The sequence below is a fragment of the Equus asinus genome, chromosome 10 (genome assembly GCF_041296235.1).
Source record: "Equus asinus isolate D_3611 breed Donkey chromosome 10, EquAss-T2T_v2, whole genome shotgun sequence".
Classification (NCBI taxonomy): domain Eukaryota; kingdom Metazoa; phylum Chordata; class Mammalia; order Perissodactyla; family Equidae; genus Equus; species Equus asinus.
Window position 1 is genome coordinate 45,686,982 of NC_091799.1, and position 26,546 is coordinate 45,713,527.

The 26,546-nt window shown below is 43.8% G+C and overlaps 1 protein-coding gene across 1 annotated transcript; it reads right to left on the reverse strand.

Moving 5' to 3' along the window:
- Window positions 1–877: 877 nt before the first annotated feature.
- Window positions 878–26,270, reverse strand: LOC123289163 (stimulated by retinoic acid gene 6 protein-like). The gene is made up of 12 exons (XM_070519671.1): window positions 26,259–26,270; window positions 25,959–26,029; window positions 24,447–24,558; window positions 15,596–15,749; window positions 10,663–10,738; window positions 8,036–8,117; window positions 7,655–7,703; window positions 7,069–7,186; window positions 5,858–5,977; window positions 4,450–4,613; window positions 3,585–3,731; window positions 878–2,894 (listed from the first exon to the last, which is right to left on the reverse strand). Exons 1-12 carry the CDS (start codon window positions 26,268–26,270, stop codon window positions 2,746–2,748), a joined length of 1,254 nt encoding a protein of 417 aa, XP_070375772.1. The 3' UTR covers window positions 878–2,745.
- Between the last annotated feature and the right edge of the window lie 276 nt (window positions 26,271–26,546).

Sequence of the window (26,546 nt, forward strand, 5' to 3'; positions counted from 1 at the left end):
CTCCTGCTCCGAGGTGAAGGAGAACATTGTGAGCCCTTCCCTGGGGTCTCCTGAAGGCCAGGAGAAGAGGGGATGACCCTGCGTCACCTTGCTGCTGCTCTTCACCAGCACCTGTTTATCTTTTGGGGAGAGCAGTGTTTATTTACTGTAAGTAGTAAATGCTAGACTTGAATAGTAGTATATTAACATCCTGTTTCTTTTACAGCCTGAGAGTTGAGGTTTTGTTCTTTCCCTTCCTATGCTAATTTAAATGAGATACAGACTCTCACATTCCTCCTTGAACCAAGAAATCTTGCAGGGTCATCAGCTTATTGTATGTGGGAGAAGGCAGAAGGGCCAGCTCTCCTCCCTGGCTATGGAAGGAGACCCCCAACAACCCCGTTCCTCAGAGGACATGTTCATTTCAGTATCGTTAACCTGTGCCAGGAGCAGAGACAGCTCCCCAGAACTCCTGGGATTTAGAGGATGAAGGTACTTTCACAGGCAGAGCAACCACCACTGACATTTGGGTGTCTTTAAAAATGACGCTTGCCAGGCCCATTTCTGCCCCAGGACAGTGGCTACCTTTCTACACTGTGGAGGAAGAGGGAACATTTTCTGCTTCTCCTGTTGAGGTTTCTTTTGGCAAAATATTAGAAACTTACGGTTTTCTAGTTCAGTCTCTGGAACTGCAACAGCAGTGAGTGGGGAAAAAATCTAAGGAGAGCAAACATTCCATGTGGAGAGGACGAGGCCAGAGGAAGATAATTTGCAGATGGACTAAGGGCAGGCAGGACTTTCTGTCCTCAGTCCCCTCTAGGGGCTCCATGATCACTCTTCACCTAGATTTGAATCCTCCTGGGATCCTTGTCCATGACCTTCCATTTCCTTTTCCTGCTTGTTTCATGTCGGGGGAAAGATTTGGGATGTACCTTTTAAGGCTGCAGCTGGGCCTCTTTTCGTAAACATTTATGCTACCTATGAACTAGGACTTCCAGCATCCCTGTACATCCTTATACAATTCTTTTAAAACAGAAATTCCCTAGAAGCCCCCAGCCTCTCTGTCAGTACATCGTGGCCACTCCTCCCTGGCTGGGACCTGATAGATCACAGGTGAGTTTTGATTTGTCAGAATACAGGTCCATATACTTGGCCGTGGAAAGACCCCCACACTCTGCTTTGGTGGCCATGGTGACTTCTGGGGCTGAATCTACTAATAGGTCTAGAAGCAAATAGGGCTGGTGAGTGTAGGTCCTGAGGAGAATCCACAGTAATTTGCAAGGGAACTACCTCACGGAAGACCATTGCAGGCCCCTTTCTTCATGGAGCTGAGAGCACAGCAAGAGCTGTGCAGATATAAATCAGATCACCACAATGTGTAACATTACAAATGACAATAACTGATATTTATTGAGATTAGGATATGTCAGGTACGAGCTTAGAAGTATTTATATGTATTAACTCATTTTGTCCTCAAAATAATTTTGGATGTTACAGGTATTACTCCCTTTTTATATATAAGGGGAAAAGGAAGCACAGAAAGACAGTAATTTAGCTGATGTCACACAGCTAGACGGCGGTGGTGTAGGGATCCCAATGATGAGTCCCAATTTTCTCAGTTTCTAAAAGCAGAATGATAAAGCTTAGTTGCAGCGATTAAGTTAAAAGAGAAGTATGGCAGACACACTTAGCAACCAACACGACTGGGTTTACAGGAGGTGCTCAGTAATGATTATTGAATTTCAGTGGCTCTGGGACTTGGGAGGTGGACAGGGACTTCCCTCACCCTGTTGGTGGGTCCTCCTGGCACTTGCACAGGCTTCGTGAGTGACTTTGAATGATCAGACTTTGTACAGGTTCTAGGCTATCAGAGATCTTAGGCTTGGGTGTGAAGAATTTGGGTAAGTACTGAGCCTTCTGCACAACAGGAAATGTCCAGGCCTCCCAGCCTGGCCTCTGGGCCTCCTTGGAATGGTCTAAGCAGCCCCCAGCACCCTGCACTGCATACACCAGGGGGCTCCCCCTCCTCAAACATGCGTGGGCCTTTCTGGTTCCCACACCTTTGCTCTTGTTGTCCCCCATCCGGAATGCCTGCCCATCCTGTCTCTGCCTCCTCAGATAGGCAGCTTTCCCAGGTGATGCCCCCTTGCTAGAGAGAATCTGTGTGTCTTCTTTGTGACCAAGACCCAGATCAGTTCGGATCTGTCCCTCATCCCAGTGGCCCTGGCAGGGAGAGCTCAGTGTGTGCCAGCTCACCCTCCCAGATTGGAGGCTGGTATCATGGATTTCCTTCTCTCCCACCACCGTGAGGAAGGCCTGGAAAGGATGAAGCGACGAGGACCCTGTTGCATTAAGGCCATACTTTCTTCCAGAGAAAAACTGCGTCAAACGGTTAAACTCTCCTGATAGAGAAATTTTCCCACCTTCTTCAGTGACACAAAGTTCCATCCTGTGGTCAAACTAAGTGCTTCTCACCATGGAAGTCTCCGAGGCTGCCTCCTAACAGTGGATAGTGGAAATCATTATTGGGCAAAGTTTGTTTAAGAGTAATTCTCTTTAGTTCTTGATCTTTTTGCCAAGGGAGTGAATTAGACCTGACACTTCATTGTTTAGCCCAGCTGCCATCCTGGTCAGTGCTGTGTGCCACGTGCATGGACAGGGGCTGTGCATCGCATCACATTGCAGGGGACAGCTGCTGGGTAGCCTGGGCCTTCTCTCAGGAGCAGTGATCCTGGAATAGCCTTGTAGCAAAGTTGGAGGTCAGTGTCAGTGTTCTGAGCACCTCAACAGAATCTGGGTAAACTCCTGGGAACCATAACCTGCTGTTGATTTTCTGAGCGTGACCAGTCTGGGGTTGTTGATCAGGGTCTGCAGCAGGAGCCACCTCGTCCTGGACCTGGCTGAGACGCGGGGACCTAGGATAGAATCAGAGCCGATGGATTAGGACGAGGGGCAGCTTGTCTCTGTCCTTCTGTGAGGCTGTAGGGAAAGCTGCCTGGTAGATGTGAGGTGTGGGAGAAGGAGCTGGACCAGGACTCCTGGGGACATGAGGGCGGGTGGAGGGATGTGCGTTTGTCCCACAGAGATGGGTATCTGCAGTGGTGGCAGCAGTGGTGAACACAGTCCAGATCGGTGCTGACAAGACATGGCTAACTCGTGGGCTTCCCAGCAGAAGGCAGAGCAGAGTAACAGGGGAGGCAGTAGACAGTATAGAGCCTTGAGGGGGCAGGAGTTGGGGGCAGGGAGAGCTTGTGGTGGGCAAACTGAGTGCCGTCTTGGAGGGCATGCGGCCTGCAGCCTGGGATATGGGTGGGGTCTCAAACAATTGAGGAAAGGAGGACCCAGCCAGCAGAACTAGAGTTCATTTCCCAGAAAAAGGGAAGAGCCCAGTCAGAAGGACAAGGACACAAGGCCTCAGGGGCCCAGAGCCAGGCTGACGGGACTAAGCCTCCTGGTCTCCCAGGTAGAAGGTTTCCACGGGCAGGGAGTGTGGAGGAAGGGGGGCGGGGAAGGGTAACCTGGGACATCTCAGGGATCCCAGAGAAGCCTCGGGGTGCTCGTTTCCTGGTGTCCAACCCCAGTGTAGGTTCAAACAGGAGACTTACATGCTGACTGGTTTAGGTACCAGTATTTGATGGCCCGCTGCAGCCTCCTCTCCCTGTGGCCTGTGATCAGGATGTGGCAAAAGCTGACGAGCACAGGGTTGGTATGATAATGATCCACATAGAGCATGCCGATCCACGCACTGTAGCCTGAAATCCAGAAGACGAGTCAGGCCAGGCAGGACTGCCCAGGCCGGCCCCATCGTGCTTTTTATAGCGTAACTGCAGCATCACTTTGTTCCTAAATGGTGCCTGTGTCTTTGCTGAGAATCTAAAAAATGAGGTAGGAAGAGCTGGAAGAGTTCTTAGAGATGACATCCTAATCCATCCCTTTATCGGGAAATTGAAGCTCAGCGGGGCTCGGAGCCTCTGGCTAATATGGAGAAGGCATTGGTCATATAAGGACCGGTGAGTGAGTGAGTGAATGGACACGGCCTAGAAATAGAACAAAAACCATTTTTGCTCCACAGAAATGCCTTTGATTTTGGAGTATTTCAACTGAACAGACCGTTTTCTTAACTAAAGAAATTTCCAACTAATACCAGTAATTCTGAGATGTGTTCTTTCTCAAAATTTTGAGAGCCATGCATTCATAAATTACCTGCTAACTGGACAGAATTCCACTACCTCTCACTGCCCGCCATGGTACCTCAGAGGTCTGTCACATGTGAGGGGTTTAATAGCCTGACCTCCCTTCTGAATGAGTGTGTTTTTCCTACTCAGCTTTGTAGCCTCCATGGGATGATAAGCTCTGAATGTAAGTGAAGAGTGTGAACTGTGGCCTCTGACCCCTGCCCTCCAGGCAGCTTGTACAGAGCTAAAGACCAGCCCTCCCCAGATGCTTGGCCATCAGGGGCTGGCCACTTACCCATGTCTGCTCCCTCATAACCACTCTGCATGATGGTCCTGTCGATGCGGGCCATGAGCCACGCGCCCAGGATGCAGCTGATGAGCAGCCTGGAGAGGCAGGCGCCCAGGCCCAGCAGCACGTTGTAGAAGAACAGAAAGTAGTTGAAGTTGTGGAACGCTTTCCTGCAAACGGAAGCAGGCAGAGGGCAGCACCCTTTCAGTATGGGAAGGTGGCTAGGCAGGTGGGCTCAGGGCATGCCCAGACCTGTGGTCAAATACTACATCTCCTGTCTGCTAGCTGCGTGACCCCGTGCTGTAAGCAGGAGCCGACTGTCCCCACCTCACAGCACTGGGGAGAAGACCAGCTCAGAAGCAGTGTAGGGGGCACTGAGCGCAGTGCAGGACAGACGTTAGCGGGGACTGTAAAGTTTCATGGAATCCTTGGGTTTTGGGGTTTCCTGTACGATAAGAAATCTCATGTTACTACAGCTGGTTTTGTGGCTATAGCAGAGGCTATAACAGTGGAAAAGCACTGTTGTGACAGTGACATGCCCCTAGCTGGGACTGCTCCAGGTCCTCCAGATGAAGCTTCCCAAATGACCACCTGATCCCATGGTTTCCTGTCGCCTATGGGATAAAGCCCAAACTTTGCATACTGAATTTCTGGGCCCTCTCTGAGAGGGGCTTTCTGGCATTGTCACTTTGTGCTTCCTCCCTGACGCTCACCACCTGAGGCCATTGCATAGCCACCATATTGGATTCTTACTCTGCCCCCAACATGTCCTGCCTTTCATGGCTTCCTGCCTGTACCCATGCAGTGGGGGCTGCCAGCCATGCCCTCTCCTCATCTCTACCTGTAGGAATCCTGCCAACCTACTCAGCTCAGCTCAGTTGTCCACCAGCAGCTGAGTTAATACTCCTGCCTCTCCTCCATTACTCGCGTTTCTCTAGTATCCTCCCACACCCTCTGGAGTCTACCGTCCCTATGTGCCTGTGTCTGCCGACTCCAGTGGACTGTGAGGAGCACACAGGCAGGTCACCTGGGGATATCTCTTTATCCTCAGTGCCCATGTGTTTGCTCCACGAGTGATGAACTGGAAAGGATTACCATGGGCCAGGCACTGTTGTTCTAAGTTCATATCTTAACATTTCATCCTCTGAACACCTCTTGGGGTATGCACAGTTATATGTAAAATGAGGCAGCTGAGGTTCACAGATGTTTAGTAAGGTCACCCGAGGTCACACAGCTCATAAAGGGTGGAGCCAGGATTTGAACCAGGCAGTTTGGTTCCCACCCCTGAACCACTGCCCCTCACCCCCTCAGAGAGTGCAGAGTCCGCCCAGGAACCTGCCACGGGTGGAGAGGAAGGAACGAGAGACTGCTGAAGCCAAAGCCCTACAGTGCCCGTTCCCTTCTCTGCCCGCACCTGTTGTTGAGAGCCAAGGGCTTCTGCGTTTCGGCTGTGCCCATCTTTGGTTGCAGGAAGAAGCTGGTGGCGATCCATACCTGAAGCATCATGAGACCCAGGACGGTGGATATGGTGAGGCTGAAACACAGGGCGAGACCATCCTGAGGTGGCCTTGTCAGCTCTTCCCAAGCCGTTCTCGAATGCCGAGTGATACAGAGGGGACAGGTGCCGACGGCCCGCCACACTAACAGTAGCACGAGCTTTGTGCTTTCTGCTTACAGAGCATTCTCACACTCATTTTGCAGATGAGAAAATTGAGGCTCACAAAGGGGAGATGACTTTCCAGAAGCTGCAGAGTCAGGTCTTCTGGCTCCAGAGCAGAACTCCAGGGTTTAATTGATGTCCTTTTGTCCAGAGTGCGGGCAGCTGGGATGAGTGGTTTAACAGCACGGGAGTCCATGAAAGGAAAGGGGCTTTGAGAAGAGCTCACGAAGGCCATGAGAGAGTGGACAGGGCAGGCTCTGCCCCAGCCTCACAGGGGGCTCTAAAAGAGGAGGGAACCAAGGAGCCTAGAGCAGGGAGGTCCCCAGACAGTACCACATCCCGTGTGTGCATCCTCTGAGCACCAGTGTCGGGTAGGGCTTAAGTGAGGCTTTGATGTCTATTGCCCAGCTCCAATCCTGTCTCTTCCCCCTCCTTGGACAAACTGCTTAGCCTCTCTGTGCCTGTTTCCTCATCTGACAAAAGGGGGCTAATGTAAGCCCTAACCTCAAAGGGTTCTTAAGAGAAAAGATGCATAGTAAATTCTCAATAATGGCACCATTCACCTTCCTCTTCCATATGGGTAGCCTGAGGCTCAGAGAAGCAACTTACCCAAATTCAGAGCTGATCTAAAACCGAAGCTCAGATTCCTTCTTTCCTTCCACTATACTGTCCTCTCTCTCACTTCACCTCCCTGAACCTCAATCTTCCCAGCTATAAAATGGACATACATATATCTTCTCACACACAATTGTGAGGACCCTGCTGGACAGTGAGAGTGGAACCATCCTGTAGGCTCCAAGGCTCCCATTCTGTGAGTTGCTATGATGGCTCATCCCTGCATCAGAGCTGAGAGCATGGTGTCACAGGTTGGTGAGAGCCCAGAGGGAAGGGGCATTTTGGAGAGGGGCAGCAAGAGCCCACCAGCCCCCAGGCCCTGGGTAATGACAGAAATCCCCAACACTTACGTCCCGATGCCCAGTCCTCGGAGCATCTCCAGGCCCTGGTTGTGGATGATGGGCAACACTAGGCCATACATGATTGCCAGGCCACACAGGCTCTGCACCACGTGGATGATGAAGTAGCCTGTGGGCCAAGGGAGCCCGCAGTCACTCAAGGCCCCTCATGATCCAGTCCTGCATGTCCCTCCTTGCAGTCCCCCTCTATCCTCCTCTCACCGAAGCCCTGGCACTTTTGCTTATGCTGCTTCTCCTGCCTGGCATGACTTCCCTTTTCTTCCTGCTCATCACCTGCTCATCCTCCCAGGTGCAGTTCAAATGTCAACTCCACTAGAAAGCATTTGTGCCCTACCCTGGGCGTGAACTGTCACTTCCCCCTCTGGGTCACCACCACCCTTAGCGTATACGCCCTGTGGGCTCAGGACAGATGGTGATGATGATCTATATGAGTGTTGCTTCTCCCTCCTTCCTGCAGGTCCCTCGAGGAAGGGCCAGGGCTGCTTCTGCCTCACCTCTCTCCTCCCTGCCCACACCAGGAGTCTACCAGTGCCCGCGGAATGTGGGTTGACCGAATGGGTCACGTGATGGCACTTACCCCACAGAATGTAGGCTATTTGCCAGCCAGGGTACCTTGCAATGGCCACCTGAGATTTAAAAGAAAGGAGGGTCTCTCAGAGGGGAGAAAACCTCGATTGCCTCTGACACATGCATCCAGCATCCCTGTCTCATTTGAGGTTCCCCTGCCAACCCACTGAGGCAGGTGTTGTGATCATCCTCGTTTTACAGATGAGGAAAGCGAAAGCTGGATGGGCACAGTGACTCGTCAGCAGTCAGCAGGAGAGCATACTAGAATTGAGGACTCTGGACTCCAGTCAGGGGCTCTTCCTCCCCCAGCTCCTGCCCCCATCTGAGAGGCAGAAGAGCAGGTTTTGGCAAATTGCTTAGTCTCAGCAGAGAGAGGCCTCTGCAGGCTTACCACACTCTCCGACGAGGAAGGATGGTGGAACTTCAAAGGCAGAAAGTGTTTATCTCCTGCCCACAACCTCCTCATGTGCTTTCTAGAGAAAGAGTGGGAAATTAGTAATGTCCATAACTACGGCTCTTTATGCACCTAGAGCTCAATAGATATAAACCAGAAGGCTTGCTGTGGAGGGAGATGGCGGGCAGCTTAGCCTCCCTGTATTGACCATAGCTCATGGGACGGTTCTGATTAGCCTGAAAACCTTTAATATATTTTCTAAAAATACCATACACTTTCCTGGTCTTAATGGAGACTGAATGTGATAGTTGACACTGTGTGAGTCTTTGATCTTTGTCATTTCACTCTATTATTTTTTCTACCATGAATATGTGTTACTTAAGTAATAATAATTAAAACAGAAAGCCATTTTTAGCGATAGACCCACCTTATAACAACATAAAGGGAAAGGAAAAGGGCCACAACCCCTCACAACCCCACACCCCAAGAAATCCCGTGCGCTGGTCTGGCCCTTTGCATAAAGATTAGGTCGACATAGTTATGATCACAGTCCACATCCACAGCTGTGTCCTGCTTTTTCTTAACCTCTGGTCTCCAGCATTTCCCAAGTTGTTTTGCAATTTCATGACCACTGAATTGGGAAGACTTAGTATGAAATAAAGGATGTAAATATCTCATTAATAGTTTGTATTTTATTACATGTTGAAATGATAGTGCCTGGCTTATGTTGGGTAAATTATTAAATAATTTTCACCTCCCCTTTTACCTTTTTAATAGTGTCTACTAGAAAACTAAAATTGCATCTGTGGCTCTCGTCGTGTTTCTGTTTGGCAGCACTGGAGCAGAGTACGCTACCAGGAACACGAACACACACAGATATATTTGACTAGAAAATTCCTGGAAGGAAACTCAGAAAACGAATGCCAATGTTTAGCTCCAGGGCAAAAAACTGGGGTCTGAATAGCAGGAAGACTTAGTTCACGCTACATATTTTTTGTAACATTAAAAAAAAGAGCCTGGGGGCCAGCCTGGTGGTGCAGTAAAGTTCGCACGTTCCACTTCTCGGCAGCCCGGGGTTCACGGGTTCAGATCCCAGGTGCGGACATGACACAGCTTGGCAAAAGCCATGCTGTGGTAGGTGTCCCACGTATAAAGTAGAGGAAGATGAGCATGGATATTAGCTCAGGGCCAGTCTTCCTCAGCAAAAAGAGGAGGATTGGCAGTAGTTAGCTCAGGGCTAATTTTCCTCAAAAAAAAAAAAAAGGAGCCCGTATGTGGGTTGGAATAATGCTAAGGAAAATAAAAATACTGGCACAGTGGCTCATCGCCCACATTGACAGAACCATCATGCAGAGTGGCTCTGAGGGAGCAGACATGGGTAAGTGGCCAGCCCCTGATGGCCAAGCATCTGGGGAGGGCTGGTCTTTAGCTTTGTAGAAGCTGCCTGGAGGGCAGGTGTCAGTGCTTCCCACTTTGTAGGGTGCTTTCCCATCCAATATTTCCTTTGCCCCACGGTCCTGGAAAGGAGACAGGGCAAGGATCATCACTCCTGGGTGACAGGTGTGGGGGCAAGGGGCCAGCCTGGACAGGAAAGAGGCCTCCCCAGCACAGGTGCCCTCTCTTCCCTGTGCTGCCTCCACCCACGTCCGTGCAGCAAGCTCTGCACAGTAGTTGTCCCTGGTTGTGGTCAAATGCCTCAGTGAAAATCTCCCAGCCACTTGCAGCCTAATGAAGGAGCAGACATCCCTACGTCAGATGGGGCGGGGAGAGCAGCAAGTGCCATCCACCCACTGGGTCCAGGGAGAAGAAAGCAGAGAGAGGGAGCAAGCCAGGATGGGGATGGAGAGGTGGGGCCTCTTCGTGCCAGGAGAGTCTTCTCTTGGATGCCATCTGCAAGAGACCCCACCCTTTGGGCAGCCAGGTTGGGAGCATGTGAAGGCAGGATGCTCTGGAGTGGTGGAAAGTGGCCCTGGGCTTCCTGTGAGTGAGTATGAGTTACAGACTGAGCCAGAAAGATAAAGGGGCAGAGACATAGGCAGAGGCAGAGAGACAGAGACAAGGGAGCAGTAGATACCTAAAATTCATCTGCTATCTGCATGCAAATGCTGGCTACAGATTGAAGGCCATCGCCTCCTCCTGCGCTGCTGTTCTTGAACCTGCTACACCTGGGCCCCTGGACCCAGTGTCCTGTGAGGTCCCCTTGAGCCAGATTCACCTGCCGGGAGCCCAGTGTGATTGGTTCTGAAGAGCAGGGCAGGTCTGACATCCAATAGAGATGCCAGAGTGGACAAGAAATGACGGTCTCTGGGGTCAGAAGACATGATTGGCTGCTACTTGCTTGGGTAAGTTATTTTGTTGAATCTCAGCTGTAAAAAGGGAGTTGAAAGTACCCCTCAGGGTTATGGCGACAATCTAAATAAGATTCTAGCACAACGTCTAGATGATAGTAGAAGCTCAAATCAATAGTTTTCTTTTTCTTACTACCAATAGATGTGGTTGTCCCTGGATCTTGCATACGCTCCTGGTTCCAGTGCGGCCACTGCTGCACTGCTCGGGAATTCTTAGGAAAGTCTGTCAGATACTTTCCTGGCAGAAGACACAAATGACTCCCAGAGCCCTCTTACCTGTAACAGGCCAAAATGTGGAACAGCTGGCTCACACACGTGAAGGAGGCAGGCAAAATGGTCACCACCCAGACTCCTGAAATAGAAAAAGTGGTATGAGAGGCCTCAGAAGATGAACCAGAAACAGTATTCTCAAAATGCAGAAACTGACATCAGAAAGGTCTGGGCAAAATACATTATGCTCCCTTTAACACGTTCCTTGTGTAAATAAAGTTTTGCTTATATTTCTGTTTCATTTTAGCCACACAAACCATTGATATACTTTATTTCCTATACAATCCTCTCCTTCAGTATGAATATTTTCAATCTACAGTGAGTAATGGGAAGAGAAAATTATGGAGTATACACATCACAGGTCGCTTCCATCCTTGTCAAACCATTAGTAGTTGAACTTGTAACTGCCACTTTTCGGGTGGTGGTGACCCACCCCCAGTTAACCATCAGCCACGTGCAAGGATAACTGGAGTCGAGAGGGTTGGACTATTCACCTCTCTTCCAGCAAGTTTTTAATACTTCATATCTAATTTGCGTTCAGAGGGATTCTGTGTATTTCTGAGAGAGTGATGGAGAAACAAGGAAGGACGATGATTTGTGGTTGTAAAAGCTTCCATACGAGCTGGTTCTCAATAGGTGCAGAGAAAGCTTTGAAAGAACCCAACACCTCTTTATAATTAAAAGCACTCTATAAACCAGAAATGGAAGGCAACTTCCTCAACCTGATAAAAAACGTCTGCAAAACACCCACAGCTAACATCATTCTCAAACGTGAAAGATTGACTGTTTTCCCCCTAAGTTCAGGAATAAGAAAATCAATATCTGCTCTCGTCAATTCTATCCAGCACTGGACTGGAGGGTCTAGCCAAGGCATCTAGGCAAGAAAATGCATCCTGACCGCCAAGGAAGAAATACAACTCTCTCTATATATACCAATGACATATCCTCAAATACAGAAAATCTTAGGGAATGAATGAAAAAATTGAAATTAATTAATGAGTTCAGCAAGTTTGCAGAACACAAGACCAATATATAAAAATCACTTGTATTTCTGCACACTAGCAATGAACGATCTGAAAATGAAGTAAGAAAACATTGCATTTGCAATAGTATCAAAAAGAATAAAATACTTCAGAATAAATTTAGCAAAAGAAGTATACAACTTATACACTGAAAACTACAAAGATTGCTGAAATTAAAGAAGACCTAAATTAATGGAAAAACATCCCACTTTCATGTGCTGGATGTTCTTTGTTAACATGGCAATACTCCCTAAATTGATCTACAGATTCAACCCAATCCCTATAAAATTCCAATGCCATTTTGCATAAATTAACAAGCTAATCCTAAAATTCATATAGAAATGAATGGTCCTAGAGTAGGCAATACAATCTTGAAAAGGAAGAACAAAATTGCAGGATTCACATTTCTTGATTTCGGTCGTACCACAAAGCTATAGTAAGGAAGGCAGTGTGGTACTGCCATAAGGACAGACAAATAGGTCAATGGAATCAATTGAGAATCCAGAAGTACGACCTCAATGTCGATGTATTTTCAACAAGGATGACAGGACAATTCAATGGGGAAAGAATATGCTTTTCAACAAATGGTACTGAGACAACTGATATTCACATGAAAAACACTGAAGTTAGACCCTTACCTCACACCGTATACAAAAATTAACTCAAAATGGATCGTAGGCTTAAATGTAAGAGTTAAAATTCTCAGAATTTTCTCAGAAGAAAATGGGAGAGTAAATCTTTGTGACCTTGGGCTAGGCAATAGTTTCTTAGATATGCACAAGTGATCAAAGAAAAAAAAGAGATGTTGGACTTCACCAAAATTAAAAACATTTGTGTTTCAATGGACACCATCAAAAAAGTGAAGAAGCAGCTCACAGAATGGGAGAAAATATTTGCAAATTATATCTCTCAAAAGAATTTGTGGATTGAATATATAAAGAACTCTTACAGCTCAATAATAAATCAACAAATAACCCAATTTTAAGTGGGCAAAGAATTTCATAGACATTACTCAAGGAAGATGTACAAATGGCCAATAAGTACATGAGAAGATGCTCAACATCATTAGCCATCAGGGAAATGCAAATCAAAACCACAATGAGATGCCAGGTCACACTTACTAGATGGCTATAATGTTTAAAAAGGCAGATGTCGACAAGTGTTGGTGAAAATATGGAGAAATTGGACCCCTCATACATTGCTGGTGGAAATACACAGTGATGCAGCTGCTTTTGAAAACAGTCTGGCAATTCCCTGAAAGGTTAAACATAGTTACTTTATGATCCAGAATTCCACTCCTAGGCATATACCCAAGATATATGAAAACATGAAAAACTTGTAGATGAATTTTCACAGCAGTATTGCTCATAAAAGCCAAAAAGTTGAAAGAACCCAAATATCCACCAACTGATGAGTGGATAAATACAATGTGGTATATTCATACAACAGAATAAAATTCAGCAATAAAAAAGAATGAACGTCGGACATATGCTATGACATAGATGAACCTTGCAAACATTTTGCTATGTGAAAGAAACCAAGCAGAAAAGACCACATATTGTATGATTCCATTTATATAAAATGTGGAGAATAGGCAAATCCGTAGAGCCAGAAATTAATGGTTATCTGGGCTGCGACAGTTCAGGAGAAAAGGGGAATAATTGCAAATGGTCATGATTTCTTTTTAGGGTGATGAAAATGTTCTAAATTTTATGGTGGTGATAGCTGCTCAGCCTTGAGAAAATACTAAAACCCATTGAACTGTACACTTTAAATGGGTGAATCGTATGGTATGTGAATTATGTTTTCATAAAAGTGTTTTAAAAAGAAGGAAAAAGGGGGCTGGCCCCATGGCCAAGTGGCTAAAGTTCCACGCACTCTGCTTCAGCAGCCCGGGTTCACAGGTTCAGATCCCGGGTGTGGACCTACTCCACTCATCAACCATGCTGTGGAGGCATCCCACATACAAAATGGAGGAAGATGGGCACAGATGTTGGCTCAGGGCTAATCTTCTTCAAGCCAAAAAAAAGAGGAGGATTGGCAATGGATCTTAGCTCAGGGCAAATATTCTTCACACACAAAAAAAGAAGCTGATTTCCATTCCTTCCGAGTTTCAGATGTGTCTTTGTCCCAGCATCACCAGGATAATTGCTTTATCCAAAACCTCAACCAACACAAAGGATGCCGGTAGACAGCCATGATCTCCTGCCTGTGAATGCAGGGGAGACAACCTTAGAAGGGAAGGATGGGAGGAGTCTGGCCACAGAAGAGTGAGTGAGGACTTGCTCCAGCAAGCAGCAAGAACATGACGGCACACCTTTAATTTAATGCCTTCATCTTCCCCAAGGGGAAGCATCTTCAGCATAAAAGTCTTTCTTGGCAACAGGGTAGCTTTTTAAAGCTGGAAGAGATCGACATAGGGTGAAAATTTTATGTTTTGATCCTCAAAGGGCTTAAACATGTGAGAAATATATCAAAGAGGGAATAAAACATGAGTGAATATGGTGATATATTTGCTACAATTCAAGACCGAGAAATCCAGACCAAGAAACTGAGGTTTGTGTTAAACTTGCCCAGAACAGGGATGGAAATGTGAATTTTAAAAGTATGACTTGGAATAGTGTTACTGAAATCGTAGAATATGCTAGCTGAGTATTACACTCAAGAACTCATCAGGCTGAACATAAATCTACATTAAAGATGAATAAAAATGCTTAAGGGCAACAAAGTATGGTAACACAGGAGAAGCAGTACCTGCCTGTGTTCATGTAAAAGGTATTCCATGTCACATATATGTAAGAGAATTTTCCTCACATCATTCATAGAAGATCTATTCCCCTCTGGTTTTGATGTTCTACTAGCTTATGAATCTTAAGTAAAAATACCATTTGCATCACTTGTTTCATGGCTTAAGGAACATTTGGTAATTCACAGCCACCAAATATTAGACCTCAAAGGCTTTTGGAAACCATCTAGCACCCCTATCCAAACCCCGTTTTACATATGAGGAAACTGAGGCCAAGAGAGGAGACCTGACTTGTCCAATGACACAGAGTAAGTTTATCCTGACATCTTGTCCGGGGTCCTTTTTCATCAGGGAATAGTGAAGAACTCTCCCGCCTCCATGGGCAAGGGACATATAATTAGAATATGTCATTTTCAAAGAAAGGTGAAGTGGCTGCTATGGATGGGATGTTTGTGTCCCCCTGATTGTCATATGTTGAAACCCTAATCCCCAACGTGGTGGTGCTTGGAGATGGGGCCTTCGGGAGGTAATTAGGTCATGAGGATGGAGCCCTCATGAGGGGATTAGCGCCTTATAGGAAGAGACACGAGAGAGCTTGCTTCCTCTCCTTGTTCTCCAGCATGTGAGGATACGAAGAGAAGATAGTCAAAGCAGGAAGCAGGCCCTCTCCAGACACCAGATCTGCCGGCACCTGGATCCTGAACTCTGAGAAATACATGTTTATTCTTTACACCACCCAGCCTATGGTAATTTGCATAGCAGCCTGAACTTAAAATTTGAAAGACATAAATAAACTTTTCATATAATCTTAAAGAAAAGTCAAGAATTGATGTTTTATTTTTTTCCAAAGTGAAAGATATATGATGATTTTAGTTGTTCCCACTGGCATTGAAACAAAATAAGCTATTTAGGGGAGAAAATTCTCAGGGCTTATTCAATTCAGCCCCAAATGGGTTTTAACAACATGGCCTGTGTCCTGACCCCACTGACCTTCTGGTCAACACAGGCAGGCATTTGTCAGTCGTAACACATTTTTCTCCCAGACCAGTCACCTCATGCAGGTAATATCAATACTAGCAGCAATAATCATACAGGTGTGCGCCTGCCAGCAGTTACAAGTCCCTCTGTTTCCCACACAGGTGGCAGGAACAAAGGTGGCGGATGGTTTTACCTTTGGCGACGTTCATCAGCTCTTTCACCTGCAGGATGACTGGGGTCAGGGTCCCCGTCTGGTTCACGGAGGCGATGTAGCTCTCCAACTCTCCCTCAAACAGGTCTAGCTCATCTCTCACATACACGAACACGCAGAACTCAATGGCAGTGAACTGGGGACACAGAGTGAATGTTTCAAGGTCTCACCTGAGTCCAGCTCAGTACATGAATAACATGGGTCTCTCTGGTTTTAAGGCCAAAGCTCACTGAAGTTCGAAACTCATCTGAAAGAGACTTCAGATTGGCTATTCCGAGATGAACGGGATTGTGACTTCTTTGGAGACAGGAGTTACCCCACGCTCTGTTCTTCACCCTCTAGCATACAAGGTTAGGCCCCACAAGGGCTCAAGGACTTTTCAAACATTAATGAAATCAGAGTGAAATGAATGGCTCACTTTGAATAAGGGGTGACCTTGGGGACAGTTCCAGCCATCTCTCTCACGGCTCCCCTTCTTGCATCTTGGTGGTAACCAAGTTGGAGAAGGTACTGCTTCCTGTACACATATCATGCTTGCTCACTCCCACCATCCTGTCACCATGCCATCATGCCTCCTATCATCATGCCACTGCTTCTAGAGTTGCTGCTGCCATTTTACTTCACCAACTGAATCTTGTTTATCTCTGAATGTGGAGCTCAAATGCTATCATCTTCAGGCGGCTTCTCAATCTGGAATAATCACTAAACCTCCGGAGCACTTTCACCTTTCCTTTTTCTCTCTTTAGAGGGTGCGTGCTTTATACCATATCTTAGCTCCTTCTCTTAGACCATGGGCTTCTCCCAGGCCAGGACTCTCTTCCAGGTGTTAGCATAGTGATTGTCACAGAGTAGAGAACCAATAAAAATTTAAGAAACACAATAACTCCAAGTGAGTTATTTATTGTTGCAAAGAACTCTGGTTGTCCATTAAATTCCATTCTCCCTTCCTTGGGCACAAAGCTGGACCACATTTCCCAGCCTCCCTTGAGTTAGATGTGGCCACCTGACTGGTTCTTGCCAATGGACGAGGAGTGAGTGGGAGGAATGTGTGCTGCTTCCACATGGCCTTTGAAAACCTCCCACATGCATTTCTCCACGCACTTTCCCCTTCTGCTGACTGGTTGCAGATGGTGAGGGTTCTCGGGCATGATGAAGGCACACGATGGAAGAATCTGGGTTATGGAATAACACAGAGAACTGCTGCCTCCCAAACCTGAACACCACTCAACATTGCTATGTGGGCAAAAATATATATAGTGTTAAGTCATTGAAATCTGGGGGTTTATGTGGTACTCCAGCATAACCTAACTAATACAGTCACTTATAACTTAATCACAGGATTAATTTATATAGGCATCATCTTCCTAGTACATTTAAAATGAGCAGAAGATAATTTGGCCTTGCTTTTTTTTTTTTTTTTTTTGGTGAGGAAGATTGGCCCTGAGGTAACATCTGTTGCCAGTCTTTCTCTTTTTGCTTGACAAAGTTTGGTGCTAAGCTATCATCTGTGCCAATCTTCCTCTATTTTGCATGTGGGATGTTGCCACAGCATGGCTTGATGAGCTGTGTGTAGGTCTGGGCTCAAGATCTGAACCTGCGAACCCTGGGCTGCCAAAGTGGAACGTGGGAACCCAACCACTACACCACCAGGCCAACCCCCGGCCTTTCTATTTTTATCTCTCCCTTTTGACTCAGACATTTTAGCTCAGATAACTTTGACCACATGAAATGTTTTGATTCTGTGCTTAATACAATATTGAAGTCAGAATTATGCCGACATTTAAACTTTCTTTTTGAGAAAGCACACTCAAATAAGAGTAAAATGAAATAAGACATTTTAATTTTTGATCAATTTTTTGAAATATAGAACAGTAAACCAATTCTAGTTTATCCACGTTTATTTTCAATTCAATGAAATTAGTAGTATCAATAACTTTATGTTTAAATGACATGATTTTTGTTCACGGCATAATTTGGTGACTATAGATTCTGCTATTGTAAGTTTCCATTAGGTATCATTATTTCTACCAAGTCAACATTCTTGGGTTGAATTTTGCATATCAAAATGTTTTCAAATATATTTCTCTCCCATCGAATTTTAGTCAGTGATAAATTTTACCATGTGCAGATTTAACCATTATCAGTTTGATTTTGTGTGGATTACTTTTTTAAATTTAAGATTATTAAAGATTATTATTATTCAAGATTATTATTAAAGATTTTATTTTTTTAGAGCAGTTTTAGATTCACAGTAAAACTGAGAGGAAGGTACAGAGACATTCCGTAGTCCTAACTGCCCCCACACTTGTATAGCATCCTGCATTATCAACATCCCCCACTAGAGAGGTACATATGTTACAATTAATGCAGCTATATTGAAACATCAGTATCATCCAACGTCCATAGTTCACCATCATAGTTCACTCTTGGTCTTGTACATTCTATGGATTTGGACAAATGTCTAAGGATGTGTATTCACCATAATAGTATCATACAAAGTATTTCCACTGCCCTAAAAATCCTCTGTGCTCCGCCTCTTCATCCCTCCCTCCCTCGAAACCCTGGCAACCACTGATGTTTTACTGTTTCCCTAATTTTGCCTTTTTCAAAATGTCATACAGTTGGAATCATATCGTATGGAGCCTTTTCAGATTGGCATCTTTCACTTATTAATATGAGTTTAAGTTTCCTCCATGTCTTTTCATGGCTTGATAGTTCATTTCTTTTTAGTGCTGAATTGTATTCATGTTGTCGGGACGGTACCACAGATGATTTATCCATTCACCTGCTGAAGGACTCTTGGATGCTTCCCCATTTTTGCAATTACGTGTAAAGCTGCTATAAACATCCATGTGCAGGTTTTTGTGTGGACATAAATTTTCAGTCTCGTTTTAGCTTGCATTTCCCTGATGACATATGCTGTGGAGCATCTTTTCACATGCTTATTTCCCATCTGTACATCTTCTCTGTGAAGTGTCTATTAAGGTCTTTGGTCCTTTTTCAATCAGGGTGTTTTTGTCATTGTTGAATTTTAAGAGTTCTTTGTACATTTTGGGTAACAGTCTTTATCAGATGTGTCTTCTGCAAACATTTTCTCCCAATGTGTGGCTTGTCTTTTCATTCCCTTGGCAGTGTCTTTCATAGGCAGAAATTTTTTATTTTAATGAAGTCCAGCTTACCAATTCTTTCTTTCATGGATTGTGTCTCTGGTGTCGTATCTAAAAAGTCATCACCAAACTCAAGGTCATCTACATTTTCTCTTATGTTATCTTCTAGGAGTTTTATAGTTTTTCATTTGACATTTAGGTCTATGATCCATTTTCAGTTAATTTTTATAAAGGGTGCAATATTCATTTTTTTTTTGCATGTGGATGTACAGTTGTCCCAGCACCATTTGTTAAAAAGAAAATCTTTGCTCCACTGTATTGTCTTTGCTCCCTGGTCAAAGATAAGTTGACTATATGTATAGTGGTCTATTTCTTGGCTCTATTCTGTTCCATTGATTCATTTGTCTATTTTTTTGTCAACACCACACTGTCTTGATTAGTGTGGCTTTATAGTAAATCTCAAAATCAAGTAGTGTCGGTCCTTCAACTTTCTCCTTCCCCTTTAATATTGTGTTGGCTATTATGAGTCTTTTGCCTCTCTACACAAACTTTAGAACCAGTTTGTCAATATCCACAAAATAACTTCCTGGGATTTCAATTGGAACTGCATTGAATCCCAATACAGATCAATCCCTATATATCTCAAGTTAGTAAGAACTGATATCTTGACAATATTGAGTCTTCCTATCCATGAATATGGACTATCTCTCCATAATTTATTTAGTTCTTCCTTGATTTCTTTCAACATAGTTTTGTAGTTTTCCTCATATAGATCTCATACATATTTTGTTAGATTTACACCTAAGTATTTCTTTTGGTGGGGTACTAACGTAAATAGTATTGTGTTTTTAATTTCAAATTCCACTTGTTCATTGCTGATATACAGAAAACCTATTGACTTTTGTATGCTAACCTCGTACCCTAAAAACTTGCTATATTAGTTCCAGGAGATTATTTTTTTGTTGATTCTTTTGGATTTTCTACACACACAATCACGTCATCTGTGAACAAGGATATTTTTACTTCTTCCTTCACAATCAGTATACCTTTTATTTCCTTTTTTTTTTTTTTGTCCTATTGCATTTGTTAGGCTTTCCAGTAAATGCTGAAAAAGAGTGGTGAGAGAAAACATCCTTGCCTTCTTCCTGATCTCAGTGGGAAAGCTTCTAATTTCTTACTATAAAGTACGACATTAGCTGTAGATTTTTATCAGATTGAGAAAGTTCCCCTCTATTCCTGGGTTACTGAAAATTTTTATCATAAATTGGTGTTGGATTTTGTTAAATGTTTTTTTCTGTTTCGATTGACATAATCATGTGATTTTTCTTCCTTAGATGGTTGATGTAACTGATTACATTAACTGATTTTTAAAATATGGGGCCAGCTATGCATATGTGGGATAAATCCCACTTGGTTGTCATGCATAATGCTTTTTATACATTGTTGGATTTAATTTGCTAATATTTTGTTTAAGTTTTTGCATCTATGCTCATGAGAGATATTGGGCTGTAATTTCCTTTTCTTGTAATGTCTTTGTCTGGTTTTGGTATTAGGATGATGCTGGCCTCATAGAATGAGTTAGGAAGTATTTTCTCTGCATTTATCTTCTGAAAGAGATTGTAGAGAATTAGTACAATTTCTTCCATAAATGTTTCATAGAACTCACCAGTGAACCCATCTGGGCCTGGTGCTTCCTGTTTTAAAGGTTATTACTTACTAATTTCTTTAATAGATATAGGCCTATTCAGATTGTCTAGTTCTTCTTATGTGAGTTGTGGCAGATTGTGTCTTTCAAGGAATTGGTCCATTTCATCTAGGTCCTCATATTTGAGGGCATAAAGCTGTTAATATTATTCCCTTATTATTCTTTTAATGCTCATGGAATCTCTGGTGATGGTCCCTCTTTCTTTTCTGACATGAGTACTTTGTGTCCTCTCTCCTTTTTTCTCAGTTATTCTGGTTAGAAACCTATAGATTTTATTGATTGTTTTAAAGAATCAGCCTTTGAGCTCAATGATTTTCTTTACTGATTTCCTGTTTTCGATTCCATAGGTGTCTGCTCTAATTTTGATTATATCTATTCTTATGCTTACTTTGTATTTAAACTGCTCTTCTTTTTGAGTTTCCTACAGAGGAAGCTTATATGATTGATTTCACATCTTTCTTCATTTCTAATAGACACATTCAATGGTATAAATTTCCCTCTAACCACTGATGTTGCTGCGTCCCAGAAATTTTGATAAGTTGTGCTTTCATTTTCACTTATTTTTAATTTCTCTTGATATTTTCTCTTTGACTCATATGTTACTTTAAAGCATGTTGTTTAATTTTCACTAGTTTTGGATTTTCCAATTATCTTTCTGTTAATTATTTCTGGTTTAATTCCATTGTGGTCTGAGAGGAGACAATGGATGATTTCTATTCTTTTAAATTTGTTAAGGGGTGTTTTATGGTCTAGGATGTGGTCTATCTTGGTGAATTTTCCTTGTAATCTTGAGAAGAATGTGTATTCTGCTGTTGTTGATAAAGTAGTCTATGGATGTCCAAAATATCCAATTGATTGATGGTATCAATTACAGTTCAGATTTTCCTACCTCAGCACTAGTTTCCATGGGGTTTCTGCTCCATTCTATTGTGACTCTCTATATCCACCTGTGTCTCCAATTTTAGGTGAAATGGGTTGTCCCATGACCTCATTTCTCTTACAGATCTAAGAAGAGTTGTTGATTTTTCAGCTCAGAGGTTTTTTTTTTATTAATGTTATGATAGATTACAACCTTGTGAGATTTCAGTTGTACATTTTTGTTAGTCATGTTGTGGGTACACCACTTCCCCCTTTGTGCCCTCCCCCCACCCCCCCTTTTCCCTGGTAACCACCAATCTGATCTCCTTATCAATATACTAACTTCCACCTATGAGTGGAGTCATATAGAGTTCGTCTTTCTCTGACTGGCTTATTTCGCTTAACATAATACCCTCGAGGTCCATCCACGTTGCTGTGAATGGGCCAATTTTGTCTTTTTTTATGGCTGAGTAGTATTCCATTGTGTATATATACCACATCTTCTTTATCCAATCATCAGTTTCTGGGCATGTAGGTTGGTTCCACGTCTTGGCTATTGTAAATAATGCTGCGATGAACATAGGGGTGCAACGGACTCTTGAGATTTCTGATTTCAGGTTCTTAGGATAGATACCCAGTAATGGGATGGCTGGGTCATAGGGTATTTCTATTTTTAACTTTTTGAGAAATCTCCATACTGTTTTCCATAGTGGCTGTACCAGTTTGCATTCCCACCAACAGTGTAGGAGGGTTCCTTTTTCTCCACAACCTCTCCAACATTTGTCGCTCTTGGTTTTGGATGTTTTTGCCAATCTAACGGGTGTAAGGTGATATCTTAGTGTAGTTTTGATTTGCATTTCCCTGATGATTAGCGATGATGAACATCTTTTCATGTGTCTATTGGCCATATTCATATCTTCTTTTGAGAAATGTCTGTTCATGTCCTCTGCCCATTTTTTGATCGGGTTGTTTGTTTTTTTATTGTTAAGCAGTGTGAGATCTTTGTATATTATGGAGATTAACCCTTTGTCAGATAAGTGGCTTGTAAATATTTTTTCCCAATTAGTGAGCTGTTTTTTTGTTTCAATCCTGTTTTCCCTTGCCTTGAAGAAGCTCTTTAGTCTGATGAAGTCCCATTTGTTTATTCTTTCTGTTGTTTCCCTCAACTGAGGAGTTATAGTGTCCAAAAAGATTCTTTTGGAACTGATGTCAAAGAGTGTACTGCCTATATTCTCTTCTAAAAGACTTATTGTCTCAGGCATAATCTTTAGGTCTTTGATCCATTTTGAGTTTATTTTGGTGTGTGGTGAAAAAGAATGGTCAATTTTCAATCTTTTGCATGTGGCTGTCCAGTTTTCCCAGCACCATTTGTTTGAAGAGACTTTCTTTTCTCCATTGTAGGCCCTCTGCTCCTTTGTCGAAGATTAGCTGTCCATAGATGTGTGGTTTTATCTCTGGGCTTTCAATTCTGTTCCATTGATCTGTGGACCTGTTTTTGTACCAGTACCATGCTGTTTTGATCACTGTAGCTTTGTAGTATGTTTTGAAATAGGGGATTGTGATTCCGCCGGCTTTGTTTTTCTTGCTCAGGATTGCTTTAGCAATTCGCGGTCTTTTGTTGCCCCATATGATTTTTAGGATTGTTTGTTCAATTTCTGTGAAGAATGTTCTCGGGATTCTGATTGGGATAGCATTGAATCTGTATATTGCTTTAGGTAGTATGGACATTTTAACTATGTTTATTCTTCCAATCCATGTGCAAGGAATGTCTTTCCATCTCTTTATGTCATCGTCAATTTCTTTCAAGAAAGTCTTGTAGTTTTCATTGTATAGATCCTTCACTTCCTTGGTTAAGTTTATCCCAAGGTATTTTATTCTTTTCGTTGCGATTGTGAAAGGGATTGAGTTCTTGAGTTCTTTTTCTGTTAGTTCATTGTTAGTGTATAGAAATGCTACTGATTTATGCACGTTAATTTTATACCCTGCTACTTTGCTGTAGTTGTTGATTATTTCTAATAGTTTTTCTATGGATTCTTTGGGGTTTTCTATATATAAGATCATGTCGTCTGCAAACAGCGAGAGTTTTACTTCTTCGTTACCTATCTGGATTCCTTTTATTTCTTTTTCCTGCCGAATTGCTCTGGCCAACACCTCCAGTACTATGTTGAATAGGAGTGGTGAAAGTGGGCACCCTTGTCTTGCTCCTGTCCTCAGAGGGATGGCTTTCAGTTTTTGTCCATTGAGTATGATGTTGGCTGTGGGTCTGTCATATATGGCCTTTATTATGTTGAGGTACTTTCCTTCTATACCCATTTTATTGAGGGTTTTTATCATAAATGGGTGTGGGATCTTGTCGAATGCTTTCTCTGCATCTATTGAGATGATCATGTGGTTTTTGTTTTTCATTTTGTTGATGTAGTGTATCACGTTGATTGACTTGCGGATGTTGAACCATCCCTGTGTCCCTGGTATAAATCCCACTTGATCATGGTGTATAATCTTTTTGATGTATTGCTGTATTCGGTTTGCCAAAATTTTGTTGAGGATTTTTGCATCTATGTTCATCAGTGATATTGGCCTGTAGTTCTCCTTCTTTGTGTTGTCCTTGTCAGGTTTGGGGATCAGAGTGATGTTGGCTTCATAGAATGTGTTAGGGAGTACTCCATCTTTCTCAATTTTCTGGAACAGTTTGAGAAGAATAGGTATTAAGTCTTCTTTGAATGTTTGGTAGAATTCTCCAGAGAAGCCGTCTGGTCCTGGACTCTTATTTTTGGGGAGGTTTTTGATTACCGTTTCTATTTCCTTACTTGTGATTGGCCTATTCAGATTCTCCATTTCTTCCTGATTCAGTTTGGGGAGATTGTAGGAGTCTAGGAATTTGTCCATCAGCTCAGAGTTTTACCTGTTGTTAGGATGGAGTGGTGTCTTGAAAGCTCTTTATGTGTGTAATTGGCAACTGGAAGTCTCCATAAATAATTCAATTATATTTATTAGTTACATTTGCCATGGGTTAAAGTGTCCTTGAAGTCAAAATAGTGGGGTCAAAGAATTGTACTTCTTTGATTTACACGGATGCAATTTTGACCCAGCTTTTTAAGGACAATGCCTGCCCTAGCCCCACCCCATTTGTAAAACAGAAAAGGATTTACTCAGATCTACTTACAAGGTACAGGCAGATAAAAGCCAACACAGTGGTTCCAATCATTCGGCTTGGGAAATGAAAGCAGGGGTCCCACTCATATATCCTGGTTTGGAACCAAGACTTTTTTTTCTCTCTGTGAATTAATAAACGCCAAGAAAAAACAGGTTGTGGATGGTAAACAAACACCTGATTTTTCTGAAAATAACCTCTTCTCCTCCTCTTCATCTTACAGTTTACTGAAGAGAAAGAACACTGGGAGATTCCAGTTTTCCTTCCCCCCTTATTCTTCAGGACAGAGACTCAGGTTTATTCAGTACAGCAATTCACCAAACTAAAAGGCTGTAGTTCCTGACCTCTCTTACAGCTAAGAGTGACCAAGACTAAGAAGTACAGGCCAATTAGCTGTGACCAGAGGTGTGGTGTGAGACTTCGGGGAGGGTGCTTAGATGGAACCGACATAGCTGCAAGGGACACCATTGCCGGTCCTTTTCTCCTGCCTGTCCTCTGAAATGCAGACATGGTGGCTGGTCCAGGCTGGAGCCCCAGCAACTATCCATCTGTGACCATGGACTGCCTTCATAAATGGAGACCAATAAGATACTGGAGCAGAAAGACAGATGATTGGTAAACTGCCATGGGGAGCAGTCCAGGGTCAGTACACACTGCCCACCTCTGGAGTTCTTTTACATGAGAAAGAAATAAATCTCTCTTTTGTTTGTGCCACTATTATTTTGCATTTTCTGCTATACGCAGCCAAATGTAGTTCTAACCAAAGCACTAGCTTTGGCACTGTGTGACCTTGGATTAGACACGTCCCTTCTCTGGGGCACATCCCCTTGCACATAGTGCCAGTGGCAGGGGTGGGGTGACCTGTATGATCACTGGAGACCAGGTGCCTTTGCCTGGCCATGAGCTATGTCCTCTTTTACTGGTAATGACATATGGGTTTTTCTCTGGGATTCTACTTCTCCCCACCAGCAGTCCTGTGGTTCAGTGAGGCTGAACCACTTTCTGGTTCCAGTGGTGAACATGTGACCCACGCTTAACAATCAGTTTTCTCCAATCACCCAGCCACAGGAATTGGTTCTGGGATGGCATGTGGTCCAATTTGATCCAGTGAAACACACTCATGGGACTTTTGTTTGAATTCTTAGAAAGGAAAATTTCTCTTTCTTGTCAGCTTAAACCAGGAGGGTATAAGTTGAGATTCTGGGGGCCACCACGGGAAGGAAGCCCCCTCTAACTATGAGGCTAGCACAGATAAAAGCAGAGCCGGGAAGAGGTGAGGCCAAGAGATCTAGTTCTGATGATGGCAATTAAGCCCCTGGATCCACCTGTGTCCGAAACTGACTACGTCAACACTTTTAGGTTCTGTAAGGCCCTCAATTTCCTTTTCCTCTTTCATCCAGTTTGAGCTGAGTTTCTCTTATGAGCAAACAAGCGCCCTTCCCATCATCCAGGGTCTCTCCCGCCGTCAGGGCCCATCAGTATTGCCGCACACACTGAGGGGCGAATGGACCATCCGTGGCTTACTGCCTGGGGGACTTTCTCAGGAGCTTCTTGACATGCTTTGCCTGGTGAACTTCCAGGAAAGGCTTTTCTTCCTCGAAGAAATGAGAGAGGTTTATGCTTTGGCTCACAAATTCTTGTTAGGGTTTTGGTCTCTTTGAGGGGCTTTTACCACAGAGGGCGGGAACTTGGGTAACACTGAGCCATTCCCAGACATCTGTCATTTCTTCAAGAGAGGGGCAGGGTCCAGCCTCCTGTTTAGCAAGCACTTGCTTTCATGAAACGCCAGGGGTCTGGCCTTCCATGACTCTTCTGCTTACTGACCGCACCAGCCATTGTTCTGTGAAGTCTTTTTCCCTTTGAGATTTGGTGATTTCCCATGATAGTTCAAAACATTCTTTCAGGAATTAAACACCCCAAATCCCACTGTTTTTACTTCCTATGAATAGGAGTTTCTTTTGCTCATTTCTTGTTTTGCTGTAATTAAAGAAATAAACGTCATTGGTATGTTTTGAAACGTTTTATCCAAGGGTGATAAGCTTTCCACAACCGTCATCTATTTTGCTACATATATTGAATATGTAAATTGTATGAGATGAAATCTTATATATT